At 53.2% G+C, this 25828-nt stretch overlaps 1 protein-coding gene across 1 annotated transcript in view; it reads left to right on the plus strand.

The window, feature by feature from the left end:
• The window catches only part of ARHGEF10L (Rho guanine nucleotide exchange factor 10 like), a 52224-nt gene continuing 26396 nt past the window's right edge, over positions 1 to 25828 (plus strand). Inside the window, exons 1-13 of the mRNA XM_054175857.1 lie at positions 1 to 26; positions 13277 to 13361; positions 13632 to 13829; positions 13965 to 13992; positions 14558 to 14643; positions 14768 to 14851; positions 16808 to 16983; positions 18428 to 18544; positions 20379 to 20487; positions 20856 to 20948; positions 21943 to 22049; positions 23540 to 23617; positions 24389 to 24568. Of these exons, the coding sequence (XP_054031832.1) occupies positions 13325 to 13361; positions 13632 to 13829; positions 13965 to 13992; positions 14558 to 14643; positions 14768 to 14851; positions 16808 to 16983; positions 18428 to 18544; positions 20379 to 20487; positions 20856 to 20948; positions 21943 to 22049; positions 23540 to 23617; positions 24389 to 24568 (1293 nt within the window). The 5' untranslated portion in view covers positions 1 to 26; positions 13277 to 13324. The remainder of the gene's footprint in view (positions 27 to 13276; positions 13362 to 13631; positions 13830 to 13964; positions 13993 to 14557; positions 14644 to 14767; positions 14852 to 16807; positions 16984 to 18427; positions 18545 to 20378; positions 20488 to 20855; positions 20949 to 21942; positions 22050 to 23539; positions 23618 to 24388; positions 24569 to 25828) is intronic.

The following is a 25828-nucleotide window of genomic DNA, read 5'->3' on the forward strand; positions in this document are numbered from 1 at the left end:
GGGAAGGCGCCGGGGAAGGGATTTGTGTCGGTTTCATGGCGTGCCGGGGCGAGGAGGAGGGAGGGCGAGGAGGAGGAGGAGGAGGTCACCCTTCGCCTCCCCGCTGCCTCCCCAGCGCTTGGCGGCTTTTGTTCGCTGCCCTGCGTCCGGCTGTGGAAACAGCAAGGAGAAGGGAATCGCTTTGGAGTATTTGGGTTAAAAAAAGAGCAAGTTTGGGGAGGGGAGAGGCGGAAATCGTTGCCCACACCCAGTCCTTTGCTGCTTTCCCCCACCCCCCGCCTTGGTTTCTGCAGGAGCTCACCGCGGGGCGGGGGGTTGCGAACCTTGCCCGCGGGGGTGGTTGGCTTTCCCGCTGGGCTTCGGAGCACCTGCTGGGAGCCGAGAGGTTTGCGAGGGGGAGGTGGGGAAGTGACAGCTTCCTCCCGGAGAAATTGGACAGCGAGGAAAGGGCAAATTGCCCTCCCGCTGGAAGTGCGCTGGGCTGCGCTGCGCTTTGCCTGGGTGCCAAGAGGGTGAAGGGGCTGCAATGTTCCGCCCCCCCTGCTTAATTATTACTCCATTAATTATTTATGTCGAATAATATTACTAGCATCAGTTTAGTGCTTGTTTAGTAATAGGCTATGAAGGCCTATTTATTACTGGCATCAGTTTATTTGTTTATTAATAGGCTATTAAAGCCTATTTATTATTAGCATCAGTTTGCTTATTAGCGGGCTGTTAAGACCTATTTATCATTAGCATCAGTTTATTAATAGGCTGTTAAAGCCTGTTTATTATTAGCATCAGTTTGCTGTTTATCAACAGTCTATTAAATTTGTTATTAAGGCTTAAATAAGTCTATTATATACAAGCCTATTAAATAAGTCTATTATAATGTATAGATAAGTCTATTAAGTTTATTATTAATGCTTAAATAAGTCTATTATATAAAAGTCTATTAAATAAGTCTATTAAGTGTATTAATAATGCTTAAATAAGTCTATTACATACAAGTCTATTATAATGTATAGATAAGTCTGTTAAGTTTATTATTAATGCTTAAATAAGTCTATTAAATAAAAGTCTATTAAATAAGTCTATTATAATGTATAGATCAGTCTATTAAGTTTATTATTAATGCTTAAATAAGTCTATTAAATAAAGGTCTATTATGGTGTATAGATAAGTATATTAAGTTTATTAATAATGTTTATACAAGTCTAGTATTAATGTTTATGATTAATGTCAAGTTAATACTAATTTTAATACTGATATTAATACAAGTCTATTATTAATGCTTATTATAATGTCAAGCTAATACTAATTTTAATGCTAATATTAATGTTGTTAATGTTTATTAGTAATGTTTCTACAAGTCTATTAAATAAGTCTATGATAATGTTGAAATAAGTCTATTAAATTCATCATTGATGTTGAAAGAAGTCTATTATATAGCTAAGTCTATTAAATAAGTCTAATATAGTGTTTTAATAAGTCTATTAAATTTATTATTAATGTTTCAGAATAAATGATTATTATTATCATTATCATCATCATTATCATTATTATCATCATCATTATCATCATCATCATTATCATTATTATCATTCTCATTACTATTATAATTACCATTATAATAATAATTATTATTAATATTTAATAATAATTATTATTAATATTTAAGAATTACTAAATACTTAAGAATAATTGAATATCCAATCCCCTTTGTTACATCTTTTGAGTGCTGTTTCATTCCTCAGACCACTTAATTATTTCCTTGTTTTAGTGACAGTCTCTTATATTAAGACCACTTCATTACTTTTTGTTTCTAATTAATAATCCCCTAATAACACAAATTGATTTATTTTATAACACTTTAGTGTCAAGCCCACTTTATTTTTGGTGACAGCTGCTTATTGGCACCAGTTATTAATGAATTCATTTAGCAACAGCCTCCTAAGGGCCAGTTTGCTGTTCACCTTTTAGAATGCTTAAATATCAACCCCCCTTTATTGGCTGTTTTTAATGCTGGTGGTTTAATATTAAGGCCACTTGATTAATTATCTTGTAGTAACAGGCTCTTAGGACCAGCTTAATATTCATTTTTTTAGAGTACTTAAATGTGAAACCCATTTTATTAGTTGCTTTTATTGACAGTTTAAGAACAGATGATTATTATCATCAGTGGTGTCGGAGCGGTTGGAGAGCGGCCAGGTAGAGAGGGACCTGGGGGTGCGGGTAGATGGTAGGCTGAACATGAGCCTGCAGTGTGCCCAGGTGGCCAAGAAGGCCAAGGGCATCCTGGCCTGCAGCAGGAGCAGTGTGGCCAGCAGGAGCAGGGAAGTCCTTGTGCCCTGTGCTCAGCGCTGCTGAGGCCACACCTGGAGTCCTGTGTCCAGTTCTGGGCTCCTCAGGTTAGGAAAGAGGTTGAGCTGCTGGAAGGTGTCCAGAGAAGGGCAAGAAAGCTGGGGAGGGGTCTGGAGCACAGCCCTGGGAGGAGAGGCTGAGGGAGCTGGGGTTGCTTAGCCTGGAGAGGAGGAGGCTCAGGGGAGACCTTCTTGCTCTCTGCAACTCCCTGAAGGGAGGTTGGAGCCAGGTGGGGGTTGGTCTCTTCTCCCAGGCAGGAACCCAGCACCAGAACAAGAGGACACAGTCTCAGGCTGCACCAGGGGAGGTTTAGGCTGGATGTTAGGAAGAAGTTCTACACAGAGAGAATGATTGCCCATTGGAATGGGCTGCCTGGGGAGGTAGTGGAGTCCCCATCATTGGAGGTGTTCAGGAGGAGACTTGATGGGGTGCTTGGTGCCAGGGCTTAGTTGATCAGGTGGCGTTGGATTAGTTGATAGGTTGGACACGATGATCTTGAAGGTCTCTTCCAACCTGGTCTATTCTATTCTATTCCATGCTATTCTATTCTATTCTATTCCAATCATCATTATTATAATCATCATCATTATAATTATCATAATTATTATTATCATCATCATCATTATTATCATTATTATTATATCTTTACTATATTAAGACCAGTTTATTATGTATTTGTGCTAATACTTTAGTGTCAAAGCCACTTTATTAGTAACTTTTAATGATAAACCACCAGTTTATAATTAATTATTAATTTAGTATTATGTATTAATATTTAATATATTTATTATTATTTTAACATTAATTTAATATTCTTTACTATTAATTTAATATTATTTAATATTTATGTATTAATATTATTTATTATTTTATCTATTATTATTAGCCTCTTAAGACCACTTAATTTCTTGTTGCTAATACTGGAGGACCAAGCACCACTTTATTAGTTGCTTTTAGTGAGCATTTAAGACCAGATTATTATTGGTTATTCATTAATTATCATTTATTAATTTTTACTGCTTTTATGATGTATTATCTTAATTATTATTAGCCTCTTAAGCCCACTTTATTTACTGTTGCTAATACTTGCGGCTCAAACACCACTTTACTACCTCTAGTAATAGCCTTAATCAACCCCAATTTATAATTGATTTTAGATGCTAATTTAGTGTTAAACCTCCTTCATTAAACCCAGATTAATTATTTTAGGTCCTAATTTAGTATTAAAACCTCTTTATTATTGATTAGCAATTTTTTTTAGTAGCAGCCTATGATTAATCCCAGCTTCTTATTTGTTGATAATACTTTAGTCTCACCCCCACTTCATTTCTCAAGACAACTTTATTATTAAGCCCAGCTTATTAATTTTTAATAAGTTGAGTATTAGACCCACTTGATGATTATTTTTTTTAACCCCAGTTTATTATTAAAAGTAATATATTAATAATTATTCATAATAATGGAACACTAGGCCCCCCCTTGATGATTTATTTTGCCAACTCTTTTACTCTTCCACCCTTTGGATTGCTTACTTCTAACACTGCTTTACTCTTAGGCCCACTGAGTGAAGGAGTCCCTAATAACTCCATTATTAAGCCAAGTTTAACCTTTATTTTTCCCATAGGGATTTATTAAGTGTATTTAATTTGGGGTCAGTCCTAATGAAATAGGTTTAATTTAATTCTAATTATTAAAATTAGATTTTAATGGGAATATTTATTTGAAATGATAAATATATTTCTTTGAAATGATAGTTAAATCTATTTATTAATAAAGTCTATTAAGTCTAGTCTGTTTATTAAGTCTAGTCTGTTTATTAAGTCTAGTCTGTTTATTAAGTCTAGTCTGTTTATTAAGTCTAGTCTGTTTATTAAGTCTGTTTATTATTTATTCTGTTTATTAAGTGTATTTATTCTGTTTATTAAGTGTATTTATTCTGTTTATTAAGTGTATTTATTCTGTTTATTAAGTGTATTTTGTCTGTTTATTAAGTCTATTTAGTCCATTTATTAGTTAAATCCATTTATTAGTTAAATCCATTTAAACTAATAGTTAAATCTATTTATTAGCTAAATCTATTTAAGCTAATAGTTGCCCCTTTGGGCTTCCAAGTGGTGGTTGCCCCTTTTGGCTTCCAAGTGATGGTTGCCCCTTTTGGCTTCCAAGTGATGGTTGCCCCTTTTGGCCTTCCAGTGATGGTTGCCCCTTTGGGCTTCCAAGTGATGGTTGCCCCTTTGGGCTTCCAAGTAATGGTTGCCCCTTTTGGCTTCCAAGTAATGGTTGCCCCTTTTGGCTTCCAAGTGATGGTTGCCCCTTTTGGCCTTCCAGTGATGGTTGCCCCTTTTGGCTTCCAAGTGGTGGTTGCCCCTTTGGGCTTCCAAGTAATGGTTGCCCCTTTGGGCTTCCAAGTGGTGGTTGCCCCTTTTGGCTTCCAAGTGATGGTTGCCCCTTTTGGCTTCCAAGTGATGGTTGCCCCTTTTGGCCTCCAGGTGATGGTTGCCCCTTTTGGCCTCCAGGTGATGGTTGCCCCTTTTGGCCTCCAGGTGATGGTTGCCCCTTTTGGCCTCCAGGTGATGGTTGCCCCTTTTGGCCTCCAGGTGATGGTTGCCCCTTTTGGCCTCCAGGTGATGGTTGCCCCTTTTGGCCTCCAGGTGATGGTTGCCCCTTTTGGCCTCCAGGTGATGGTTGCCCCTTTTGGCCTCCAAGTGATGGTTGCCCCTTTGGGCCTCCAAGTGGTGGTTGCCCCTTTGGGCTTCCAAGTGGTGGTTGCCCCTTTGGCCTTCCAGTGATGGTTGCCCCTTTTGGCCTTCCAGTGATGGTTGCCCCTTTTGGCTTCCAAGTAATGGTTGCCCCTTTTGGCCTTCAAGTAATGGTAAAATCTATTTATTTAAACTAATAGTTGAACCTTTAAAGTTTATTTTGAGTAATAGTTGAGCCCTTTAAATGTATTTTAAGTAATAGTTGGGCCCTTTAAATGTATTTTAAGTAATAGCTGAGCCCTTTAAATGCATTTTAAGTAATAGCTGAACCTTTAAATGTATTTTAAGTGATAGTTGAGGCCCTTTAAATGTATTTTAAGTAACAGTTAAATCTATTTGTTTTAAATAATGACTTATTAAATGTATTCAGTTTCCTCTTAATGCTACTTTATTAACCTCCCCTTCAGGATGTGGTTTTTTTTCCCCCCCCTCTCATTTTACCTGGGTCTTACATTTATTTTACTCCTAGTTCAATCCCTTTAACTTACTTTTTAATTCTAGTGAAATCTGTTTATTTTCAATAATGGCTTATTAAATGTATTTAATTTCCTTTTAATGGTACTTTATTATCCCCCCTCCCCCTTCAGTATATGTTTTGTCTCCCATTTTATCTGGGTTTTAGCCTGGTGCTTAGTTGCAGAGAGCAATTTTTGTTGCAGAGAGCAATTTTTGTTGCAGAGAGCAATTTTGGCCCCTAAATAGCAGCAGGAAAAGTGAAATGCTGCATTTTTTGTGGGGGGGTGTGTGTAACCCTCATTAATTTAGGGAGTTCCTGAACAAGTGGTTGCAAAACAGGAGGAGAAATTGAGAATATTGGGTTGTCTATAGGGAGGGCTTAACATGGAAGGGTTAGGGGGGGCAGGGAGGGTGCAGCAAGGAGCCAGAGGGCTTCCCCAACCTAAATCCCTGCTGGGATATAATGGAATGATTTTTATTTTGCCCTATAGAATCAATAAGGTTGGAAAAGAGCTCAGAGATCAGCAAGTCCAAGCTGTCACCCAGCACCTCATAACTAACTAAACCATAGCTCCAAGTGCCACATCCAATCCCCTCTTGAACACCTCCAGGGATGGGGACTCCACCACCTCCCTGGGCAGCACATTCCAATGGTCAACAACTCTCTCTGGGAAGAACTTTCTCCTCACCTCCAGCCTAAACCTCCCCTGGCACAGCTTGAGACTGTGGCCTCTTGTTCTGGGGCTGGCTGCCTGGCTGGGAGAAGAGACCAACCCCCACCTGGCTACAACCTCCCTTCAGGGAGTTGCAGAGAGCAAGAAGGTCTCCCCTGAGCCTCCTCCTCTGCAGGCTAAGCAACCCCAGCTCCCTCAGCCTCTCCTCCCAGGGCTGTGCTCCAGACCCCTCCCCAGCTTTGTTGCCCTTCTCTGGACACCTTCCAGCAGCTCAACCTCTTTCCTAAGCTGAGGAGCCCAGAACTGGACACAGGACTCCAGGTGTGGCCTAAGCAATGCTGAGCACAGGGCACAAGGACTTCCCTGCTCCTGCTGGCCACACTCTTCCTGCTGCAGGCCAGGATGCCCTTGGCCTTCTTGGCCCCCTGGGCACACTGCTGGCTCCTGTTCAGCTGCTGCCAACCACTACCCCCAGGTCCCTCTCTGCCTGGCTGCTCTCAGCCACTCTGCCCCCAGCCTGTAGCACTGCCTGGGGTTGTTGTGGCCAAAGTGCAGCCCCTGGCACTTGGACTTGTTCAATGCCATCCTGTTGGGCTCTGCCCTTCTGTCCAGCCTGGCAAGGTCCCTCTGCAGAGCTCTCCAACCCTCTAACAGCTCAACTCCTGCCCCCAGCTTGGTGTCTGCTGCACATTCACTGCTGATGGACTCAATGCCCTCCTCCAGATCTTCAATAAAGATATTGACCAGGCTGGGGCCCAGCACTGATCCCTGGGGCACACCACTGGTGCCTGGCTGCCAGCTGGCTGTGGCACCATTCCCCACCACTCTCTGGGCTCAGCCTCCAGCCAGTTCCTAGCCCAGCTCAGAGAGCTGCTGCCAAGCCAGGGGCTGACAGCTTGGCCAGGAGCTTGCTGTGGGGGATGGTGGCAAAGGCCTTGCTGCAGCCCAGGCAGGCTGTGGGGCAGCCCTCTGGGGCTATTTACAACTGAAAGCCAAGGGGCTGGGTAGGATGTGGTAGGGACCAGTGTCTGAGTGTGGGCTGGTGGAGGGGGTGGCTGGCAGCCAGCCCTGCCAGCTGGGCCCTGTCGCTCTGGCCTGGTAGCTAAAAATAGCCAAAATAAACCCAAATGGGTGTCAGAGCCTGCAGGGCTCAGCAGATGCTGCTGCTCTTCTGCCTCTATTTAGAGCCTGCTCAGTTTATTTTTCCCCTTCCCATCCAGGTCAGGAGGGAGATGAGGCTGAACCCTCACCCTGGGATGCTGCTTCCAGCTGGGAATCCTATGGATTTCAATCTGGTTTTGTGTTCCCATGGATCATATCACATCCTGACATCCTCCTTGCATTGTCCCACAGCCCTTTTCCTGCCACCCCAGGCTGGTTTGGGAGCATTTCCCTGTAGGGCAGCTCCTTCCCCTTCATCCCATGGGATGTGTTTTGCTGCTGGGATGCTCCCACCCCTGCCAGCAGCTTTGCTTTGGGGGAAAAATACACAGAATAACCATTTTTGCTCTAATTTAGCAAAGTTTGGGGAATCCTAGGGATTTAAATCCACTTTCCCCCCTCCCCCCATGCATAATATCCCTGAATCCTTCATGGATTATCCTGCATTGCCACATCCTTCTTGGATTATCCCACAGCCCTTTTTCTGCCACCCCAGGCTGGTTTGGGAGCATTTCCCTGTAGGGCAGCTCATTCCCCTTCATCCCATGGGATGTGTTTTGCTGCTGGCATGCTTCTACCCCTGCCAGCAGCTTTCCCTTGGGGGAAAAACCCCCACAAAATAACCATTTTGCCTCTAATTTAGCAAAGTTTGGGGTGGATTGGTTTGTGCTTCTCAGGGCCAGGTGTGTTCCTGACAGGCCAAGTGGCCAACCCTGGGGCAAGTGAGCAGCCCTGGGTCAAACTGGGCTTGATGAGGAGCTTGTGTCAGCTGTCAGAATGGAAAGAGACCTTCTCCTTACCCTGCTCTGGGATAAAATCAGGGATCAGGCACTTCAGCCAGCATGGATTCAGGCAGGGCAGGTCCTGCCTGACCAACCTGATCTTCTTCCATGCCGAGGTGACTGCCTGGTGGCTGTGGGGCAGGCTGTGGATGAGGTCTGCCTGGGATGCAGCAAGGCCTTTGCCACCATCCCCCACAGCAAGCTCCTGGCCAAGCTGTCAGCCCCTGGCTTGGACAGCAGCTCTCTGAGCTGGGTTAGGAACTGGCTGGAGGCTGAGCCCAGAGAGTGGTGGTGAATGGTGCCACAGCCAGCTGGCAGCCAGGCACCAGTGGTGTGCCCCAGGGATCAGTGCTGGGCCCCAGCCTGGTCAATATCTTTATTGATGATCTGGAGGAGGGCATTGAGTCCATCAGCAGTGAATTTGCAGCTGACACCAAGCTGGGGGCAGGAGTTGATCTGTTAGAGGGCAGGAGAGCTCTGCAGAGGGACCTTGCCAGGCTGGGCAGAAGGGCAGAGGCCAACAGGATGGCATTCAACAAGTCCAAGTGCCAGGGGCTGCACTTTGGCCACAGCAACCCCAGGCAGTGCTACAGGCTGGGGGCAGAGTGGCTGAGAGCAGCCAGGCAGAGAGGGACCTGGGGGTAGTGGTTGGCAGCAGCTGAACAGGAGCCAGCAGTGTGCCCAGGCAGCCAAGAAGGCCAAGGGCATCCTGGCCTGCATCAGGAAGAGTGTGGCCAGCAGGAGCAGGGAAGTCCTTGTGCCCTGTGCTCAGCACTGCTTAGGCCACACCTGGAGTCCTGTGTCCAGTTCTGGGCTCCTCAGGTCAGGAAAGAGGTTGAGCTGCTGGAAGGTGTCCAGAGAAGGGCAAGAAAGCTGGGGAGGGGTCTGGAGCACAGCCCTGGGAGGAGAGGCTGAGGGAGCTGGGGTTGCTTAGCCTGCAGAAGAGGAGGCTCAGGGGAGACCTTCTTGCTCTCTGCAACTCCCTGAAGGGAGGTTGGAGCCAGCTGGGGGTTGGTCTCTTCTCCCAGCCAGGCAGCCAGCCCCAGAACAAGAGGACACAGTCTCAAGCTGTGCCAGGGGAGGTTTAGGCTGGAGGTGAGGAGAAAGTTCTTCCCAGAGAGAGTTGTTGACCATTGGGATGTGCTGCCCAGGGAGGTGGTGGAGTCCCCATCCCTGGAGGTGTTCAAGAGGGGCTTGGATGTGGCCCTTGGAGCCATGCTTTAGCTGTCAGGAGCTGTTGGGTTGGACTTGCTGATCTCTGAGCTCTTTTCCCAACCTTACTGATTCTGTGATCCTCTTCCTGCTTCCCTCTCCCGATCCACAACCCCTCAGCTTCCTGGAGGAGCCTAAACAACCCAGGGAGCAAACTGCTCTCTGGATCCAACCAGCAGCCTCTCCTTGCTGGCTTTGTTTTGTCCCAGGTGGTTTTATTTTGCTTTCCTCCACCTCTTGTTTGGATTGTTTTAGTGACTTTTCCCCCCTAACCCCCCCCTCCTTTTTGGAGCTCTCACTGCACAGAGATAGGCTTTAGTTTCATTTCACTGTGGTCTCAGCTCTGCCTCTCCCAGTGGGGTTGGATTTAGCAGGGTTCTATTTCTTGTGGTTGATTTATGGGGTGGTTGGCATAGGGGAGCGGACTTGGAGCTTGCAAGAGAGGAGTGAGAGAAGGGAATTGCCTGCACTAATGGGAAGCAGATTGGGTGATACATGAGAGCAGCTCTGGCTGCCAACCCCTTTCTGCTTCCAGGGCCAGGGAAAGAGTTCAAGGAGGAGGAAAAAGGAAGTCTTCTGTGGATCCTCCTCCCAGATCAGTCCCCATTAATGTGTTTATGCAGTCAGCTGGCTTCATGGCTTGCAAAAGTGGCTGGAAAAGGCTGCTTGCTGCAGCAGCACAGGCCAAGGAGAGGAAGGAGAGGTTGATTCTTGTGGTTGTAGGGCTGAGGAAGGGTAGAGTGGGGTTTAGCTTGATGTTTTGGCGGGGGGGGTCGCTGAGAGCTTTGCAGTTCAGAGGGGTTGCAGCATCTCGTGCCTGTGCTGTGATTGCAGAGGGTCTGCTGCTTGTGTTCCAGGGGGAAAGGCAGCCTAGGGAGGTGAGCCCAGACCTCAGCTCCCTCCTGCTGCTCTCTGGACCTGTGTACATAGACATGTATGGACATGTGGTGCTGGAGCTGTGTGGCTTGAGCCCAGAGAGTGGTGGGGAATGGAGGCAGCTGCAGGCTGGTCTCAAGTGGAGTCCCCCAGGGCTCAGTGCTGGGGGCAGTTTTGGTTAATACCTTTAGCAATGACCTGGATGAGGGAATGGAGGCAGCCTCAGTCACTCTGCACATGACACCAAGCTGGGAGGGACTCTTGAGCTGCTGGAGGGTTGGGGGCTCTGCAAATGGACCTGGCCAGGCTGCATCCATGGGCTGAGGCCAGTGGGGTGAGGTTCAACAAGGCCAAGGGCTGGGTCCTGCTCTTGGGTCACAACAACCCCATGAAGGCTCCAGGCTGGGGGCAGAGTGGCTGGAAAGTGCCCAGCAGAAAAGGCTCTGTGGATGTTGTTCAGCAGCTGCCTGAAGATGAGCCTGGGGTGCCCAGGTGGCCAAGGAGGCCATCAGCAGCCTGGCCTGGATCAGCAGCAGTGTGGCCAGCAGGAGCAGGGCAGGGACTGTCCTGCTGGACTGGGCACTGCTGAGGCCACAGCTTGAGTGCTGGGTTCAGTTTGGGGCTCCTCACTCCAAGAAGGACATTGAGAGGCTGGAGCAGGTCCAGAGAAGGGCAGGGAAGCTGCTGAAGGGTCTGGAGAAGAGGTCTCTTGAGGAGCAGCTGAGGGAGCTGGGGGTGTTGAGTCTGGAGGAAAGGAGGCTGAGGAGAGACCTTCTGGCTCTATACAGCTCCCTGAAAGGCAACTGGAGCCAGGTGGGGATTGGTTCTCTTCTCCTAAGAAGAAAGTGATGGGGCAAGAGGAATTGGCCACTAGTTGCTCCAGGGGAGACTCAGGGTGGATATTAGAAACCATTTCCTTCCCTTTGAGAGTGGCCAGGCACTGGCCCAGGCTGCCCAGGGCAGTGGTGGAGTCCTTAGCCCTGGAGGTGTTAAGGAACTTGTGGCCATGGCACTTAGGGACATGGTTTGGTGGTGAGCTGGCAGGGTTGGGTTGCTGGTTGGACTCCCTGAGCCTGGAGCTCTCTTCCAACCTTGATGATTCCATGAAAACTATGTAGGGCTGCAGCCCAGGAGGGTTTTGGTACCAAAAGCATAAATGGGTCCTTCTGGGGGGATCCTCCTGGGGCTGTGTATCCCCTGAAGCCCTCCTGTCCCAGGAGAAGTGGTAGCTGGAGGTGGAGGTCATAGAATCATAGATTCAACAAGGTTGGAAAGGATCTCAGAGATCATCAAGTCCAACCTGTCACCACAGACCTCATGGCTAACCAAACCATGGCTCCAAGGGCCACATCCAAACCCCTCTTGAACACCTCCAGGGATGGGGACTCCACTACCTCCCTGGGCAGCACATTCCAATGGCCAATCTGTCTTGCTGGGAAGAACTTTCTCCTCACCTCCAGCCTGAACCTCTCCTGGCACAGCTTGAGACTGTGTCCTCTTGTTCTGGGGCTGGGTGTCTGCCTGGCAGAAGAGACCAACCCCCACCTGGCTACAACCTCCCTGCAGGGAGTTGCAAAGAGCAAGAAGGTCTCCCCTCAGCCTCCTCTTCTCCAGGCTAAGCAACCCCAGCTCCCTCAGCCTCTCCTCCCAGGGCTGTGCTCCAGACCCCTCCCCAGCTTTGTTGCCCTTCTCTGGACACCTTCCAGCAGCTCAACCTCTGGGCTCAGCCTCCAGCCAGTTCCTAACCCAGTGCAGGTCACAGCTCCTTGGAGCAGAGCATCCTTCGTGCACCAGCTTCTGCTTCCAGCAGGCCCAAACCTGTCGCTTTTGGCCCTGTTCTCCTCTTTGCCAGCCTCTCAGGTGCCATTTCTCTCTGCTCTATTGTCCCTGAGGACTGGGAATCCCTTGCTCTGTCCTTCCTCTTCCTCTTGGTGACCTTTCAGGGTGCCCTGCTGGGGCATCTCTGGTTACCAGTGCGGATGAGCCATCGATCGCAAGGAGGATGCTTGGCGCTTCCCAACCCTCTGAGACCTTCAGGCTGCATGCTTGGGGCTGGGCTTGCCCTGCACAGGATAAATTCCCAGGGCTGGAGCTGGACTTGCCCTGCACAGGATAAATTCCCAGGGCAGGAGCTGGACTTGCCCTGCACAGGATAAATCCCCAGGGCTGGAGCTGGACTTGCCCTGCACAGGATAAATTCCCAGGGCAGGAGCTGGACTTGCCCTGCACAGGATAAATCCCCAGGGCTGGAGCTGGACTTGCCCTGCACAGGATAAATCCCCAGGGCAGGAGCTGGACTTGCCCTGCACAGGATAAATCCCCAGGGCAGGAGCTGGACTTGCCCTGCACAGGATAAATTCCCAGGGCTGGAGCTGGACTTGCCCTGCAGAGGATAAATCCCCAGGGCTGGAGCTGGACTTGCCCTGCACAGGATAAATCCCCAGGGCTGGAGCTGGACTTGCCCTGCACAGGATAAATTCCCAGGGCTGGAGCTGGACTTGCCCTGCACAGGATAAATTCCCAGGGCTGGAGCTGGACTTGCCCTGCACAGGATAAATCCCCAGGGCAGGAGCTGGACTTGCCCTGCACAGGATAAATCCCCAGGGCAGGAGCTGGACTTGCCCTGCACAGGATAAATCCCCAGGGCATGGAGCTGGACTTGCCCTGTGCAGGATAAATCCCCAGGGCTGGAGCTGGACTTGCCCTGCACAGGATAAATCCCCAGGGCAGGAGCTGGACTTGCCCTGCACAGGATAAATTCCCAGGGCTGGAGCTGGACTTGCCCTGCACAGGATAAATCCCCAGGGCTGGAGCTGGACTTGCCCTGCACAGGATAAATCCCCAGGGCTGGAGCTGGACTTGCCCTGCAAACTGGGACCTGAGAGCAGCTTTTGTACTTCCTTGCAAGGTTTTGCTGGAGCTGGATCCATCACTCCTGGGCTCCCAGGGCTGGATCTGGTGGGGGGAGGAGGCTGATCTCCCCTCTCAACCCATTTCTCCTTTCTCACAGGGAAGCCTCAGAGAAGGGCCCAGGTGGAGCATCTGGCCCCCCTGCGCCATGGCTTCATCCGAGCTGCCTCCGCACCCTGCAGTAGGTACTGTCAGCCCGCTGGGGGTGGGGGTAGGTTATCTGGGGGGGGGGTTGGACACACCCAGCCTTGGGCAGGAAGGGGGTGCATCAGATTGGGTGGGGAGCACCCTACAAGCCCCCAGCAGAGCTTCTTGGGGTGATGGAATCCCAAAGGGCTGTTGTGCTGTGTGGGTTTGGGGGAGGGAAGGTTCTGTCGCCCTCGGCCGCCACCGTCTCCCCCGGGGCACGGCGGCGCTTCAAGGAGGACACCGAGTGACAGGCTGCCTCCCTGCAGGTGACCATCTCGTCCCAGAGCCCCCCAGCCCCCTGCCCCACGGGGTGGAGGATCTTGGGGAAGCCTTTGACTTTGAGGACAGCGAGGAAGAGGAGGAGGAGGAGGAGGAGGAGGAAGACGACTCCACGGCTGAGCCGGGCGGTGAGGCTGTCCTCCGGGCGCCGCCTCGCAGGCGAAGAGCTGCCAGCTCCGGCACTGGTGAGGAGCAGGGGAGGGGGGGGAGGGGCTCCAGTGTCCTCCATGTCCCCACTCTGTCACCTCTGGGTGCCCAGGGTGGCCCTGCTGCGAGCCTGGGTGCCAGCCCTGTTTCTCTTTGCTGTTTTGCCTCCGCAGATGGGGTGGTGCCCGAGGCCCAGGAAGGGTACGTGGGGTTTGGGGGTGGATTTTGGGGGTGGGGGCTTTGAGTCCTCTGAAGCACAGCTCTGGGGTTTGTCCCTCAGTGTTTGACATGTCACAGCCCAGTGCCAGGCCTCAGGCTCCCCACTGTCTCCCCACATAAGGGGCTCTGGAATTTTGGGGTGCACCTCGCAGCCCTGGGGATCTGTGAGGCCTTTTGAGTACCGTTAAGGGGTTTGAGATGAACTCCTGCAGCTCCCAGATGAGGAGAGGAGGGAGAACCTCCTTTGTTTGGTGCTCAGAGGGGGCTGGTGTTTGCCCCAGCTCTGGAATTTGGGGGAGGAAGATGTAAATCTGGGTGCAAGGGAGGGATTATTCCTCCTGGTGGACTCTAAACTCCCGGAGCCTCCCATCTGTGGAGGTGTGGCCAGGTGATGGTGGGGTGGGGGGCACGAATTTGAGCTTCATTCTGGGCTTGTGAGCCTCTGCAGTAAGAGCTGGGGGTGATGGGGAGGGGGATGAGAGGCTTGGGTGCAGCTGATCCCAGGAGGTTCACACCCTGGGGTGCTCCCTGACCCCATTCCTTGCAGGCTGCCAGCAGGGATGAGCAATGGGGAGGCTGGTGGAGACCCCCCCATCAATGGCCAGGCCTGGAAGAGGAAAAGCATCAGCCAAGGTGGGTTAAAACTGCTGACAAACCAACCCTGCCATGGCTTGGGAGGGTTTTCTCCAGCCTGGTTTGCCCCTTGGGTGCTGACCTGAGTCCTTGGGGGCTTTGTTTTGTTTGTGCCCCCCCCAAGATGAACGCTTCCAGTTCCCACCAGTGGAGGATGATGTGATCTATGATGATGTCCCCTGTGAGACCCTCGATGCTGACCAGGATGGTAGGGACAAACCTCTCCCACCCCCACCCTGGCTCCTTGGTGGCCATGAGTTCATTTTCCACCTGGGCAAACTGAGGCATGCTCTGGGAGGCAGGGGATCCTGGAAGGGGATGTGGGCAGGGATAAGCCTGGGATAACCACTGGGGGTTGGAAGGGGTGAAAGCAGAAGTGTCCCCACAGGGGTTGCAAGACCTTCTGTCTTCCCCAAGGCTCAGTACTGGGACCTGTTCTGTTTTGTCTTCATCTGGACAAGATGATCAAGGCACCCTCAGTCTGTTTGCAGATGACACCAGGCTGGGAGGGATTTTGATCTGAAGGAGAGTTGGAGGCTCTACAGAGGGACCTGGCTAGGCTGGTCCATGGGCTGAGGCCAGTGGGATGAGGTTCAACAAGGCCAAGGGCTGGGTCCTGCACTAGGGTCACAGCAACCCCATGAAGGCTCCAGGCTGGGGGCAGAGTGACTGGGAAGTGCCCAGCAGAAAAGGCCCTGGGGGTGTTGGTTGTCAGCAGCTGAAGATGAGCCAGGGGTGCCCAGGTGGCCATGAAGGGCAGCAGCATCATCCTGCTCTGGATGAGAAATAGCAGAACCAGGGCAGGGACTGTGCTGCTGGACTGGGCACTGCTGAGGCCACAGCTTGAGTGCTGGGTTCAGTTCTGGGCTCCTCACTCCAGGAAGGACATTGAGAGGCTGGAGCAGGTTCAGAGAAGGGCAAGGAGGCTGGGGAAGGGGCTGGAGAACAGGGTTGGAGAGGAGCAGCTGAGGGAGCTGGGGGTGTTCAGCCTGGGGAAGAGAAGGCTGAGGGGAGACCTTCTGGCTGTCTGCAGCTCCCTGAAAGGAGGTTGGAGTGAGGTTAGAATTGGTCTCTTCTCCCAGGGAACAAGTGACAGGACAAGAGGAAATTGCCTCAAGTTGCCTTAAGGAAGGTTTAAGTTGGACACCAGGAACAATTTCTTGCCCTTGAGGGTTGTCCAGGCCTGGCCCAGGCTGCCCAGGGCAGTGGTGCAGTCCCCAGCCCTGGAGGGCTTTCCGAGCCCTGGAGATGTGGTGCTGAGGGCCATGGTTTGGTGGTGCCCTGAGCAGGGCTGGGCTCAGGGTTGAACTCCATGACCTTAAAGCTCTTTTCCAACCAAACCATTTCTGCTCTCTCCAACTCCCTGAAGGGAGGCTGTAGCCATCTGGGGGTTGGTCTCTTCTCTCAGGCACCCAGCCCCAGAACAAGAGGGCACAGTCTCAAGCTGTGCCAGGGGAGGTTCAGGCTGGATGTTAGGAAGAAATTCTTCCCAGACAGAGAGATTGGCCATGGGGATGTGCTGCCCAGGGAGGTGGTGGAGTCCCCATCCCTGGAGGTGTTTAGGAAGAGCCTGGCTGAGGCACTTGGTGCCATGGTTTGGTTGATCAGATGGTGTTGGGTGAGAGGTTGGACTGGATGATCTCTGAGGTCTTTTCCAACCTGGTTCATTCTGTATTCCATTCTGTATCTCTTGGGCTCTTCTCCCAGGCAACCAGCAACAGGACAAGAGGGCATGGGATGAAGCTGCACCAGGGGAGGTTTAGGTTTGCTATCAGGAAGCTCTTCCTCACCAAAGGCTGATTAGGCACTGGGATGTGCTGCCCAGGGAGGTGGTGGAGTCCCCATCCCTGGAGGTGTTTAGGGAGAGCCTGGATGAGGCACTTGGTGCCATGGTTTAGTTGCTCACATGGTGCTGGGTGATAGGTTGGCCTTGATGATCTCTGAGGTCTTTTCCAACCTGGTTAATTCTATTCTATTCTTATTCTTATTCTGTTCTTATTCTGTTCTATTCTTATTCTGTTCTATTCTTATTCTGTTCTATTCTTATTTCTATTCTATTCCTACCCTACCCTACCCTAAGCTACCTCACCCTCAAACTGTGAGCACTTGGAGCATTTCCTGGGGGTCCCCTCTGGAGGCTTGAAGGAGCTGCTCTCCTTTCCAGGCCTGGGGACCGAGCACAGCCTGATCTATGAGGAGGTGCAGCGTGGCGAGGGGCCGCGGCTGGCCGAGGACTTGGGCTGGAGCTCCAGCGAGTTCGAGAGCTACAGCGAGGATTCGGGCGAGGACAGCAAGCCCGAGGCTGAGCCCGCCAAGCACCGAGCGTCCTTCCAGCCCAAGGTAGCACTGCAAGCCCTCAGTCACTCTCATGGGTCTGAATGTTAGTCCCCTTTTGGTTTTGCCTGGGGTTTTTCTTTCCCCCCACTCTGGGTTTTCTTGCATGAAGCTCCCGCAGATGGTGATGAAGAGGATGCTGCAGCTGCCGGGGCCAGCCTGAAACTTCAGGGCTTTCATGTCACTGGGGGTGTTTTTCCTTCCCTATTTTTAGTTATATTTTCATTTCTTTTTATTTATTTTCCTTTCCTTCGCTTTCTTTTCTTTTTCTTTCTGTTTTTCCTTCCTTTTTTTTTGCTTCTTTTTTTTCTGTTCCCTTTTCCCTGTCCCCCTTTCCCTTTTCCCTGTCCCCCTTTCCCTTTTCCCCTGTCCCCCTTTCCCTTTTCCCCTGTCCCCCTTTCCCTTTTCCCCTGTCCCCCTTTCCCTTTTCCCCTGTCCCCCTTTCCCTTTTCCCCTGTCCCCCTTTCCCTTTTCCCCTGTCCCCCTTTCCCTTTTCCCCTGTCCCCCTTTCCCTTTTCCCCTGGTCCCCTTTCCCTTTGTTTCCCCTGTCCCCCTTTCTCTTTCCCCTGTTCCCCTTTCCCTTGTCCCCTGTCCCCCTTTCCCTTGTCCCCTGTCCCCCTTTCCCTTGTCCCCTGTCCCCCTTTCCCTTGTCCCCTGTCCCCCTTTTCCCTCCTTCCCTCCTTCCCTCCTTCCCTCCTTCCCTCCTTCCCTCCTTCCCTCCTTCCCTCCTTCCCTCCTTCCCTCCTTCCCTCCTTCCCTCCTTCCCTCCTTCCCTCCTTCCCTCCTTCCCTCCTTTCCCTCCTTCCCTCCTTCCTCCTTCCCTCCTTCCCTCCTTCCCTCCTTCCCTCCTTCCCTCATTCCCTCCTTCCCTGCTTCCCTCCTTCCCTCCTTCCCTACTTCCCTCCTTCCCTCCTTCCCTCCTTCCCTCCTTCCCTCCTTCCCCTCTCCCTCCTTCCCCTCCCCCTCCTTCCCTCCTTCCCTCCACCCCTCCATCCCTCCATCCCCCCTTCCCTCCTTCCCTCCATCCCTCCTTCCCTCCTTCCCTCCTTCCCTCCTTCCCTCCTTCCCTCCTTCCCTCCCTCCCTCCCTCCCTCCCTCCCTCCCTCCCTCCTTCCCTCCCTCCTTCCCTCCTTCCCTCCCTCCCTCTCCTTCCTCTCTTTCCTCCCTTTCTTGTTCTTCATTTCATGTTGTATTACATTGTTGCTCTCTCCCCCCTTGCCCTGTGCCTTCCTGCACTGCCGGAGCCTGGCTGCTGCCTGCCCCTCTGCTTGCTCCTTTCTCCCCAGCTCGAGCTGCGAGTGGCGTTCAGGGCAGCTGCTGCCTGCTCCAGTGCTGCTTTGGGATGATTTCTCCTCTTGTGTTTTTTTTGGCTGCCTACCTGGATCTCTCCTCTGCCTTCTCTGGCCTGCTCTGCCTTCTCCTCCTCCTGCCTGGTTTGCTTGGGGCTCAGCTTTCTCCAGACCTGAATAGACTAAAGGAGAGATACGCCAGGACTAAGAGGGACATCCTGGCTTTAAGAGTTGGGGGGAGAGACATGCAGGAGCTGAAGCAGAAGTACGATTGGAAGGTACTGTCCCCCCCCCCCCCCCCCATCCCTTTGCCCTTTCATCCCCCTCAATTTCCCATGGTGGGGTTGGGATTCATCCAGGCTGAACTTCATCCCATGCTATCCCCCAGAGGAGATCAGAAGTGGGCTTAAGCACCACGAAGCTGCCTCTCTTGGCCATCTGTCTTGCAGCTCCCCCCTGCTTGCCCAAACCCTGTTGCTTGTTGGGTGTTCTGTTTTCTTTCAAGGGGCGTTTGGATGAAGCCAAGGTTGCCCACGGGGATAGATGGACCTGAGAAGGTTTTTTTGCCCCTGAGACAGGGTGTGGAAATCAGGTGGGGAAGGAGACTCCTGGGAGGTATAGAAACGGCACAAACCCTCTCCCAGCCTCAAACCCTCTTCCCGGCCTCACACCCTCTGGGCTGGCCTATTTCTGGCCAGTTTGGGCTTGGGAAGGTGACCCCAGTGTCAGCTTGGGCTGTCAGAGTTGCTGTGATGTGAGGTGTGAAAGGCCCCCACAGCCCAGCCCTTTGCTCCCTCACACACAAACCCCCAGCTCTGAGGAGGGGGTGGATGGATGGATGTGCTCATGCCTCCCTTCCCTCCTCCCTCCCCCTTGCTTCTGCTGCTGCATGCTGCTGCTTTGCCTGTGCCTGCTTGCCCCTGGCTGCCTCCCTGTGGAGCCAGGAGAGATGCTGGAGCATCCTTCTTCCTCAGCCATGTGCCTCCTCTTCCTCCCCATTGGGCTGTACAGGAAAAAGGGGAGGGTTCCTGCAGGGGGTATCTCCAAGGGGGATGATAACCTCTGCATCTGGAGCCAAAATGGGGGCTGATGCTCAGAGGGTCTCCAACAGGGTGGTACCACTCTAGCTGGACTCCAGATGGGGAGTGATGATTGGAGGGGGCCATGCTCAGAGGAGATGGAGCTGATGTATCCACAACTAAAATGGGGAATGATGTTTGAAGATGTCCCCAGGGGGGTGGGAGAACCTTCTCTGAACCCCAAATGGGGAGCAGTGTTTGGAGGGAGCAGTGCTGAGAGCAGGTGTCCCCTAGGGGATGGCTTCCACTGTATCTGGAGCCAGAAAGAGGGACAGTGCTCAGAAGAGATGTCCTCAGAGGGGTGGTGCCACTCCATCTGGACCCAAAATGGGAGATGGTTTGTGGAGGGGATGTCCCCAAGGGGATGGCACCACTCCATCTGGACCCAAAATGGCAGATGATGCTCAGAGGAGATGTCCCCAAGGGGATAGTGCCTCTACATCTGCATCTGAAACGGGGATGGTGCTCAGAGGGGATGTCCTCATGGGGATGGTACCACTCTTACTGGATCTGAAATGGGGAATGGTGCTCAGAGGGGATGTCCCCAAGGGGATGGTACCACTCTTACTGGATCTGAAATGGGGAATGGTGCTCAGAGGGATGTCCTCATGGGGATGGTACCACTCTAACCTGGACCTGAAATAGGGAATGGTGCTCAGAGGGATGTCCTCATGGGGATGGTACCACTCTAACCTGGACCTGAAATAGGGAATGGTGCTCAGAGGGGACAGTGCTCAGAGGAGATGCTCCCAAGTGGATGATGGTACCACTCTAGCTGGAGCTAAAATGTGGACAGTGCTCAGAGGAGAGGGCTTCAAGGGGCTGGCACTGGTGCATCCAGCCCTAACATGGGGGATGATGCTTGGAGGAGATGCCCTCAAGGGGATGGTGCTCTGCATCTGGGTCTGAATTGGTGGGTGATGCTCAGAGCGGGGATGCCCTCCTGGGGCCAATGACATTGCTGTGTCCAGCCCCAGAGTGGGGTCCTAGTGCTGCCTCGAGCCTCCTGGTCCCTCTCATCCTCCCTGTCCAGATGACCCAACTGATGAAAGCAGCCAAAAGTGGCACCAAGGATGGTTTGGAGAAGACCAAGATCGCCGTGATGAGGAAAGTGACCTTCCTGCACCGCAGAGAGGCACCGGGTTAGTGGGGAAAGCTGCTGCCTTGGCTTCTGAGAGCCAAGCAAAGGCCTTTTGGAGGGTATTAAGTGGGGGGAAAAAATAATTCCATGTGACTTCTCATGGCTTTCAGCTTTGCTGATTTCCTTTCTGTGGTTTAAGCTTCCCCTTGATTTGTTTTTCCCACTCTTTGCATCCCTGTGCAAGCTTGGTCGGGTCGGCTCACTCCTCGCTCCAACCACCCATGGCCTTTTGGGACCAGTGGACCATGCCCAGCACCCATGGGTGCCCCCCCCTTGGACACAGAGCACTGATTATTTTGGGTGGTTGTGGGTTTTATTTTGGGGGGATGGGGGGTGGTTGTTTTTCTTAACCCTCCTGCTGTTGTGCAGGGGATGGGGAGAGGAGGAGGAGGGCGGCGGAGGTGGAAAAGCAGCCTCCTGCCCGCCGGAGCTCGAGGGTCTCCCTGGAGCATCACAGGGGAGGTAGGATCCCAGTAGGTGGCCTTGGAGCCTGGCCAAGGCTTCCTGGGGGATCCAGCTTGTGTGTCCCAGCCTTGCTGCATGTCCCCAGCCTGGCTTAAACCTCCCTGAGGTGGGGGCTGAAACGCTTCTTTGGTCTTGGGGTGGGGGGGGGTGGGGGCGGATTTGATCCCTGAGGTGCGGGAGGGGATCCTCTCGGCCAGGCTGCTGCGGAGCATCCCAGCCCCAGGGCACGGAGATGAGGAGGAGGAAGAGGAGGAGGAGGTCTTGGAGCTGGCAGCCAAGGGTGACTGAATCCTCCCTGCCCAAAATTAGGGAAGGAAAAAGGTCACCCAGCCACCAGCAGCCCTCCCCTGCAGCCTCAGCCAGCCCTCCCCCTTGGCAGCTATTAATAGGCGGTGGGGATGGGGCCGGGGTGGCCGTAGCAGGGCCTTGAGGCCATGTGGAAGAAGAGGCTGTCCAGCCATCAGGATGCCACCTTGGCTCGCTCCTACTCCTCCTCCTCAGCTGCTTCAGCCTCGGGTAAGGGCTCCCCAGGCTGCCCAGCCAGTGCTTGCCTCTTGCCTTCTCCATTCTCCCTGCTGCTTTTGCCTCCTTTTTACTCCCCCCGTTTCCCCTGGCTCTCACCCACTTGTGGAGCAAGGAGGAAAGGGATCTTTTTTTTTTCCCCCCCCACCCCACCCTCAGCTAAGGTGGGTTTTGGGGGCAGGCAGAGGCTTTTTGTCCCCTTCCTGCAGGCAGCTGGCTGGGTCCCTGCTGGCAGCCTGACTCATGCTGGTGTCCGGTGACAGTGGCCGGAGCACGGGGAGGGACACACAATGCAGGGAGGACGCTGGGATCCATCACTGCTCACAGCCCCAAATCGAAACCCATCCCCAGCCAAGCTGCTGCTGAAGCTATGAAGGCTTCTTTAGACCCCTCCCCCCCCAGAAAAACCCTCTAAAACTGGGGGGGGTTGGCATATGGTTGTGGCATTTGTTTCCCCCCACTCTTACAGGGGACTCGGAGGAGGAGGACACAGGTTTCCTGGAGGTCACAGTCTCTGACATGAAGCACCCCCCACCAGAGCTGGGCCCCATGCCTGAGGGGCTGAGCCCACAGCAGGTTGGCATGGGGTGGGTTAGGGGTTTTTTTTGGGGGGTAGGGGGAGGGGTTTTGGGTGGGGAGCAGAGCTTCCCCTTCTCCTGTGATTGAGCAAGGAGGGAAGGGGCGAGTCAGCAGAAGGCGATGCTGCTGTGTCAGCACTTCTGCAGGGCCCTGTGCCTGTGCTGCAGCCCCCCCCAGACTGTGTTATTCTGGGGGGAGAGGGGGCACACACAAGCCACAGTGACCTTCCACCATCTTAAGGGGGCCTAGGAGAAAGCTGGGGAGGCACTTTTTAGGGTGTCAGGGAGTGACAGCCATTGAAGCCATTGCCTGATCTCCACAGGCCCTTTGTGTGTAATGCAGACACAAAGGGGATTTAAGGCCTGGCTTGTCTCTGCCCAGGGGGTGGTGCAGGCAGGTGGGCTTTTAGGAGGGTTTGCTGCCAAGGACTCTGTTTTGCTGGGGGTGGATTGCATGGCTGGGAGATGTGGAGGAAGCTGCAGCAAGAGAATCGAAGCCAGCAGGGCCAGGGAGGGGATTCTGCCCCTTTACTCCACTCTGCTGAGACCACAGCTGGAGCTCTGGGTCCAGTTCTGGAGCCTCTGTGCCAGGAAGGATCTGGAGGTGCTGGAAGGTGTCCAGAGAAGGGCCATGAGGCTGAGCAGAGGGCTGGAGCTGCTGTGCTATGGAGACAGAGTGAGAGAGTTGGGGTTGTGCAGCATGAACGAGGTCACCCCCAGGCTCCTCCTCTCCAAGCTACAGAGCCCTCAGCTCCCTCAGGCTCTCCTCATAAGGGAGATGTTCCACTGCCTTCAGCATTTTTGTGGCTCTGCTGGACTCAAGCAGTTCCCTGAGGTCTTTCTTGACCTGAGGGGCCCAGGACTGGACACAATATTCCAGATGTGGCCTCAGCAGGGCAGAGTAGAGGGGGAGGAGAACCTCTCTGGACCTACTGGTCACAGCCCTTCTAATCCAGCCCAGAATGGCATTGGCCTTCCTGGCCACCAGAGCACACTGCTGGCTCATGGTCATCCTTCCATCCACCAGCACCCCCAGGTCCCTTTCCCCTTCCACTGCTCTCAGTCCCCAACCTCAGTCCTTTCAGTCTGGAGAAGAGAAGGCTCCCAGGAGACCTTCTTGTGGCCTTCCAGCATCTGAAGGGGGCCTACAAGGAAGCTGGGGAGGGACTTTTGAGGGTGTTAGGCAGTGATAGGACTGGGGGGGATGGAGCAAATCTAGAAGTGGGGAGATTGAGATTGGCTGTGAGGAAGAAGTTGTTCCCCAGGAGGGTGGTGAGAGCCTGGCACAGGCTGCCCAGGGAGGTGGTGGAAGCCTCCTGCCTGGAGGTGTTTGCAGCCAGGCTGGAGGTGGCTGTGAGCAACCTGCTGTGGTGTGAGGTGTCCCTGCCCATGGCAGGGGGTTGGAACTGGCTGATCCTTGAGGTCCCTTCCACCCCTGACCATTCTGTGTTTGTATGACCCTGCCTGTGCCCTGCTGCCCCCCTGCAGGTTGTCCGGCGCCACATCCTGGGCTCCATCGTGCAGAGTGAGCGGAGCTATGTGGACTCCTTGAAACGCATCCTGCAGGTGGGGGAAGCTCCCTCCCCCCTCCCCCCTTTTCTTAGGGGGTGTTTGGAGGGGTGTAGGGATGAGGTGGGGGCTGCTGAAGGCATTTCCCACAGGATTGGAGGTGGGGGGATGTGGATGGCATCTCCTACCGGATTGAGGGTTGAGGGGGGATGCTGGTGGCATCTCCCCCAGGGTTGAGAGGGAATGCTGGTGGCATCTCCCCCAGAAATGAGGATGGGGGGGACACTGATGGCATCACCCCCAGGATTGAGGGAGGGGGCTGGTGGCATCTTGCCCAGGGTCGAGGGTGGGGGGACGCTGGTGGCATCTTGCCCAGAAATGAGGAGGGGGGGACACTGATGGCATCTCCCCCAGGGTTGAGTGGGGCAGGGCACTGATGGCATCTCCCCCAGGATTGAGGGGAGGATGCTGATGGCATCTCCCCCAGGATTGATGGGGGTACACTGATGCCATCTCCCCCAGGACTGAGGGGGGCAGGACCCTGATGGCATCTCCCCGCGGATTGGGGTGGGGCAGGACCCTGTTGCCATCTCCCCAAGGGTTGAGGGGGGCAGGACCCTGATGCCATCTCCCCAAGGGTTGAGGGGGGGCAGGACCCTGTTGCCATCTCCCCCAGGATTGAGGGGAGGACCCTGATGCCATCTCCCCCAGGGCTGAGGGGGGGGCAGGACCCTGCTGCCATCTCCCCCAGGACTGAGGGGGGGACAGGACCCTGCTGCCATCTCCCCCAGGACTGAGGGGGCAGGACCCTGCTGCCATCTCCCCCAGGACTACAGGAACCCCCTGCTGGAGATGGAGCCGAAGGTGCTGAGCGCTCGCAAGTGCCAGGTGGTGTTCCTGCGGCTGAAGGAGATCCTGCAGTGCCACTCCATGTTCCAGATCGCCCTGGCCTCCCGCGTGGCCGAGTGGGACTCCACCGAGAAGATCGGAGACCTCTTCGTGGCCTCGGTAGGAGAGGGGGCAGGAAGGCCACAGAGGCAGGGAGCCAGGGTGGGAAGGACCTCATCCACTCCAACCTGCCGCCTGGCAGCCTCCCCGCCCCCCCCCAGGACCTGGGGAAGCTGCAGGCTTCTCCCTCCCTGCCTCCCCCTTCACGGAATCACCAAGGGTGGAAGAGAGTAACAGGAGCCAGCAGTGTGCCCAGGGGGTCAAGAAGGCCAAGGGCATCCTGGCCTGCAGCAGGAAGAGTGTGGCCAGCAGGAGCAGGGAAGTCCTTGTGCCCTGTGCTCAGCACTGCTTAGGCCACACCTGGAGTCCTGTGTCCAGTTCTGGGCTCCTGTGATGGTTTAACTCACCTACATCAACAAGAGCTCAATTGAGGAGCTCAATTTAAGAAGGGCATTGAGAGACTTGAAGGTGTCCAGAGAAGGGCAAGAAAGCTGGGGAGGGGTCTGGAGCACAGCCCTGGGAGGAGAGGCTGAGGGAGCTGGGGTTGCTTAGCCTGCAGAAGAGGAGGCTCAGGGGAGACCTTCTTGCTCTCTGCAACTCCCTGCAGGGAGGTTGGAGCCAGCTGGGGGTTGGTCTCTTCTCCCAGGCAGCCAGCAGCAGAACAAGAGGACACAGTCTCAAGCTGTGCCAGGGGAAGGTTAGGCTGGAGGTGAGGAGAAAGTTCTTCACCGAGAGAGTCGTTCGTCATTGGGATGTGCTGCCCAGGGAGGTGGTGGAGTCCCCATCCCTGGAGGTGCTCAAGAGGGGATTGGATGTGGCACTTGGTGCCATGGTCTAGTCATGAGGTCTGTGGTGACAGGTTGGACTCAATGATCTTTGAGGTCTCTTCCAACCTTTGTGATACTGTGAGACCTCAAAGATCATCAAGTCCAACCTGTCACCCAAGACCCTTACCCCCCTGTCCAAAAGGGACAAGAGACAGGAGCAAAGAAGTTAATACAGAATCAATCACAGAATGAACCAGGTTGGAAAAGACCTCAGAGTTCATCAAGTCCAACCTATAACCTAATCCCTAACACCTCCTGACAGCTAAACCCTGGCTCCAAGTGCCACATCCAATCCCCTCTTGAACACCTCCAGGGATGGGGACTCCACCACCTCCCTGGGCAGCACATTCCAAAGGCTAATAACTCTCTCTGGGAAGAGCTTCCTCCTCACCTCCAGCCTAAACCTCCCCTGGCACAGCTTCAGACTGTGTCCTCTTGTTCTGGTACTAGGTGCCTGGGAGAAGAGCCCAACCCCCACCTGGCTCCAACCTCC

This window comes from Dryobates pubescens, chromosome 33, assembly GCF_014839835.1.
Source record: "Dryobates pubescens isolate bDryPub1 chromosome 33, bDryPub1.pri, whole genome shotgun sequence".
Classification (NCBI taxonomy): Eukaryota; Metazoa; Chordata; class Aves; order Piciformes; family Picidae; genus Dryobates; species Dryobates pubescens.